The sequence below is a fragment of the Stegastes partitus genome, unplaced genomic scaffold (genome assembly GCF_000690725.1).
Source record: "Stegastes partitus isolate 25-593 unplaced genomic scaffold, Stegastes_partitus-1.0.2 Scaffold302, whole genome shotgun sequence".
Lineage (NCBI taxonomy): Eukaryota > Metazoa > Chordata > Actinopteri > Pomacentridae > Stegastes > Stegastes partitus.
Window position 1 is genome coordinate 547,183 of NW_007578033.1, and position 6,012 is coordinate 553,194.

Sequence of the window (6,012 nt, forward strand, 5' to 3'; positions counted from 1 at the left end):
AGACACAGTAAATATCATCATAAATACCTATCTAAATCATTATCATAGCAGCAAACAACTATCTGCTATGTAAAGATACAGTGGAATGATTGTGTCCTTACCAGAGAGACTGAGATCTCGCTGAAATCCCTTAGTGTGTGTTGTAACCTAAACTTCTCTGTTCTATGTTTTGGGGGCTGGTTTGTGCAAGTTAGTGCAGGTTAATGCATTAGAGTCCCTTGAAACTGTTGGATCTCTCTGCACTTGTAAACAGACAGAGAATTACCTTCCACACTGTGTTGGAAAAGCAAAAGTGCAAAATAAAAATTTTAAAACAAAGTATTTTGTATGTTATTTAACTGATTAATGTGCACTCATTTTATTTCAGAGTCTCTGCTGCTGTTTTGAGACTCTCTTCTGCTTCATACTTGCTCAGTTAACATATAGTAGAAAGACAAACTTTCTATGAATGAGAACAAGTATATAGTGAATCAGCTGGATTAAAACACAGTGTAGGTGACCACAGAAAGCAGGAGGGAAACTAAATGTTGGTGCAACAAGCTGACACTAGATAGAGGAAAGCTGATTTTATACTTCTGTGTTGACTCTTTAGAAATGTAACTGATCACAATTGTGATTGATCTGCTTTGTAGTAATATGCGATATTACAGTAATATTTAACAGGCTGTAATTGTGTCTTACTTGCTTATAATGAAAATGCAATAATCAGTATTGGCCAGTGTAGCTATATGTAGTTTAAAGGTTTCAATGCCTCTAACATGATCCTCTCTGTTTCAACTACCATAGTTTGAAGTACACAAAGAAACTCAATGTAGTGACAAAAAAACCCAACATTGCTAAAAGAATCGATTTGTCAGTATGAAGGCTCATGACAGCGTAAGCAACTTGTGAAGTATAGATTCCGACTAAGGAGTTTAAGTCAAGCTTCACAGACTCTTTGTGCAGCACAGTCACTGAAAAGTTAAATGTCAATAAGGCTCCACTTTTATTGTTAACCTGTATTTATGCTGCTTTTGTCAGATGATATCACATAACTATGAACTAATGATGAGATCAGCTGACTGTCTGTCCTGTAAAGGTGTTGGCTGTGATGCAGTTTTCTTGTCTGTCTGGAAAAATGGCAAAGAAGAGGATGTTTAGGTATAACTAAGGATCAATGTCGCTGTATTCTCAAGTAAAGAATTTTCAAATTAATCACCACAAATGAACCGGTAACGAAATGAGGAACCTGAGAAAACGCAATGACATATGACTTTATTTTCTAAGATAGTATGCTGTGGTGTTGATGCTATTGCATAACTTAAACATGTGAATACTTATTTTTCTGCTGTTGTGTGAGCAGGTGAAACACATTTTGGCCTGCAGAAAGCAGGATGAGAAAAATATCGAACTTCAGACGATAACTGCTCAGGGAAATAGTCAGAAACAAAAAATGGTAAGACACACAGACACACACATATTTAAAATTCTAGTTTGTCATAATGGTAAGAACACATACCATCTATGTACTGAATCATTTTAAATATGACAAGACATACTTTTTGTGTGTTTATTATTGTTAATTTTACCCTGAAAAGTAGCAGCAATAGGATTTTAGTTTTTGGATTAGTTGTTCTTATAAATGGAATAGTAGCAGAAAATTTACTCCTGCATTTTAGGGTTTAATAAATAAGATTAAACCTTGTTTGTCTGGCTGCAGGAGGATGAGAAGCAGCTGCAAGAGCAGAAGAAGGACATCCTGACTTCCCTCCTGATCCAACTCGGCAAAGAGGAGGATCTGAGTCCCAAGGATGCCAAGAAGATCTACCAGGACTGTCTGGCTGAGATGAGAAACAGACTACAAATGAAGGCCAACCTCATTCAGAAATGCTATGAAGAGGTACAACACAGATTTACTTGTAATGAATCACAAAATTACAAGCAGCCATTGTCACATTCCAACTTTTTTATGGCACACTGAGCATTATACTAACTCTAAGTTCCATTAATAAAGCAACTCTGAGGAACGTGGACTGTACATTAGGGTACATCCAATATGTTTTTTTCAGGGCCAATCCCAAAGAGGCTGTTAACCTGCATTTAAAACCCGATATAGACTGTGACTGGACACGTTGGAGCAGGGAGTTGTGATGTACGTTTTTTTAGCAAGCCATCAGGCTTTATTGGTTTCTTGTTCTACAATTTCATTTTGCAGGCAATTCTACAATTTCATTTTGCAGATGCTTTCATCCAAAGCGACATACATCTGAGAGTATTCAGATCTTTCTCTTTGTCGAATCTTGTTGCATACTTTGCTAAAAATGGTCTGCAGCATATTCTACCATTAATGTCATGCAGTCATTGTTGTGATTTATTTCTTTTTCCTCAAACGCAGCAGAGTTTAAACTGTTTTTGTAGACTCGAAAACATCCAAGACCTGTGTATGATTATTTTTTATGTGTTTATTTGATTGTAGTAGAGAGAGAACCGGGGGAAAGCGAGCACAGGAATCATAGGCGAATTGAGGGGAGGGGCCACAGGGGCCATGGCCCCTGCTGGAATCTGATTGGCCCCCTCTCGGCCACTCAGTTTGAGTGTCATGAGTTGCTTTTGAAAGAAGCAATTATTGTACATTCCATATTGTACAAGTATGTTCTGACCAGAAACCTTTTCCAGATCATGTTTATTTTGTTAGATCTATTGAATTAGGCTAGGTCTATATTTAGTCATACAATGTGAGTACAAGTAAAGAACACTCCTTGAGAAATTGCTATAGGCTACATCTACGAATAACGCAGTAATTGGGTGCCCCCCAAAATACAGCATTGGCCCCCCCCTAAAAATAAAACCTAGAATCGCCACTGACAAGAATGACACGCAGCAGTGGATCAGACATGTATACCCATGTGGCATGTGACCTCAATGGCACTTTACTGACTCACTGTTTTAAGACTGTTTTTTACTGTATAACTAAGATTTTTTTTCCCGATTGGTTGAAAGGTTAAAAAAACAAACAAAAAAAAAAAACAGGTTATCTGTAGATTAATCAATTGGATCACAGGGCATTGAGTCCACTCTAGCTGCTAATGTTATTAGCCTACATGAATTCTAAATCAACGTAAAGAGCATGTTTTTACAGTACATTATATACTCGGAACCCCTTTATTTTATACAGAGATGATAAGAGACTCAGAGCAGGCCAGTGTGCACTTGCCTATTTTGGCGGACTCTTTGGCCAAGATGCAGCCATACTGCTGAACTCTTTAACATGGTGTCAATTAGTTTGAAGCTGACTCCCAGTAAGCCTAGCCTAGCAGTCTCCCGTAGGGTGGGAGAGTTAAAAGTTGTGAAAATGTAGAGGTGTTCACAGGTGGTCTGTTCCTTCCTCCACCAAAAGTAATTAAATAATCCTGGAAGGCTGTTAAAGTAGCACTTTTTGTTTATGAAAGCACCAGCAATTGTCAGACCATTGAGAATTTGGTTAGATGTGTGTATATGTACCAACCAATCAACCAGTCCACCTGGATGCCACAGTCCCAGTAACAACGAAGTTTTCTTGTGATTTTCAAGTTGGTATCATCAGCATCACATAAAAAGGTGTCACTACAATCGTGGAAAAATAACCACCATTAAGTTTTAAATGTCCTGATTGCATTTTAAAAGGAAGACATTTTCACAGAGGTCACAGCTCAACAGAATTGGGTATCATCTGCGTAAAAACTTATGTTGTGTGCTCTTAGAAGATGTCCTTTTCATAGCACATTTATTAGAATAGAAGTGGGCCCCCCAGTGAACCTGAAGGAACTCCTGTTCTTTCTGCAGCCTAAAAAAATGGAATAATCCTGGAAGGCTGTCGATGTAGTGCTTCTCTCCTTATGAAATGAACACCAGAGACTGTCTGACCAATGAGAGTTTGGTTGCATGAGAGCATATTGACCAACCAGTTGACCAGTTATCCTGGAGACTGCAACCCTCATCTTTGGAGTTAAGAAACACTGAAACATCGAGAAAACTTGAAATTTTTATGGGCATGCTGACTTGATCCCAAAACTGTGTATTTAGGAGACACAGAGGCTACAGACGAAACAGCAGTGGTACCAGAAGAGCCAGCTTCATCTTTCCGAGCAAGAAAAGGACAATTATCAGACCTACTGCTTTGAGAAAACACTCCAAATATCAGTCATCCAGAAACGGCTCAGCAAGTATGTACACTCTCACACACACTTCATCAGTAATTTAAAATCCATTCATGTTTGTGTCACTTCCGGATACTTGCTGTTGCAGCAAATTCTTTGTTGGAAAGATGTGTATGCGTGATTATTGACATGTGTGTGTTTGTTCCAGGTGGAAGGAAACAGCCAATGAGAAATACACGGCTTTCGATCAGATGCTACAGAAGGACCCTCGACTTGCTCCCCATCTGCACAGCTCGTCCAAACACTTGTCACTTTGTTAATGAGAGTACACTCAAGCACACATCTAAACAATCAAATATCTAATGTAAATAAATATGTTATAAAGACATAAGATGAAATGTACTAAATGAATAAAATACACGCACACTAGCAGCAGATGTACATCTATTACAGATTTCTTTAATCAGCTGATGTACAACTGTTGGGTGCTCCTCTGCAACAATAAACTGCAAAAACTGAATCAACTTGAGGTACAACATATCTTTTTCTCTTCCTAAACTGGATTCATTATGTTGGTATCCTTATTACTTGTATTAGGTAGTGCATGGAGCAGATCAGAGCCGGCCCTAGGCATAGGCAGTTATAGGCAAATGCTAAGGGCGCCGACATCCACGGGGGGGTGCCACAAGCTTGCCAGGCTAACTGACATGTATTCAGGCAAGTATTTATCAACAAGCGTCGATGCAGTTTCTCTACCTTTACAAGCAAAGACGTTACGTTAGCGTCTTAGCTGCTAACGTTAGCAGCGAAGATGTTAGCGAAGACGTTAGCGTCTTAGCTGCTAACGTTCGCAACAAANGGGAGGGGGGGTTGAGAGCAGGGTCAGAGCGTTGCCGGGCAACGAAGCACACAGCTGCAACAGCACACAGCTGCAACAGCACACAGTTCAACAGATACTTAGTTTAACTGTCAAATCAGTAGAAGGAAGCAGAAGGAGAAGACCTCAAACAACCATCATTTTCTTCAAAACTGTGTGTCGGAGAGAAAACCCACTGACTTCAAATCAGTGTCACATCATTCAGCTACACTTGACAAATGAGGCACACCGTTTTTTGTTCCATTTTAGCCTTTGTAATATTTTTTGTGATTATTTATATTCATAAATTATTAATATTCTTCAATAGCTTTAACGTCATGTGACCCAGTGACTCCAAATCAGTGTCAAATTACTCAGCTAGTCTGGACAAACGAGGCACACCAAGTTATTTTCGATTTTAGCTATTTGAATATTTTTTAGAAATTATTATATTCATAAATTTGGAATACTCTTCAATAGCTTCCAGGTCATGTGACCCACTGACTTCAAATTAGTGTCAAATTACTCAACTAGTCTGGACAAATGAGGCACACCAAATTGTTTTCAATTTTAGCCTTTGTAATATTTTTTATGATTATTTATATTCATAAATTGTGAATATTCCTCAATAGCTTCCAGGTCATGTGACCCACTGACTTCAAATTAGTGTCAAATTACTCAGCTAGTCTGGACAGCTGTTTTAAAATAATGTAAAAAATGTAGAAAATAAAACTGTACATAGTTTTTGGCATAGAAGCTATTAAAAAATATTAGTAATTTATGAATATAAGCAATCAACAGAAATATTAAAATGGCTGAAATTGAAGTGAAGTGTTTTTTCTGTCACCATTTCTGGAAATGCTTCGTTTAATATAGCTTGATGATCAGCTTAAGTATGTAGGATTCCAGAGGGGTACTGTTTCACAAATTTGAGGAATCACAGAAACTTGTGTGGACCTCAAATACGTAAGTAAAAAATCTTGAAAGAACAAGATTTTAGGTTTCCATTTGAATTTAAATAACTTATGTAATAAGGGGGAA

The 6,012-nt window shown here is 38.0% G+C and overlaps 1 protein-coding gene across 1 annotated transcript in view; it reads left to right on the forward strand.

The window, feature by feature from the left end:
* The window catches only part of ccdc135 (coiled-coil domain containing 135), a 27,460-nt gene extending 23,025 nt beyond the window's left edge, over nucleotides 1–4,435 (forward strand). Inside the window, exons 14-17 of the mRNA XM_008283219.1 lie at nucleotides 1,343–1,435; nucleotides 1,700–1,879; nucleotides 4,042–4,181; nucleotides 4,324–4,435. Coding sequence (XP_008281441.1) covers nucleotides 1,343–1,435; nucleotides 1,700–1,879; nucleotides 4,042–4,181; nucleotides 4,324–4,435 — 525 coding nt within the window. The remainder of the gene's footprint in view (nucleotides 1–1,342; nucleotides 1,436–1,699; nucleotides 1,880–4,041; nucleotides 4,182–4,323) is intronic.
* Nucleotides 4,436–6,012: the final 1,577 nt, after the last annotated feature.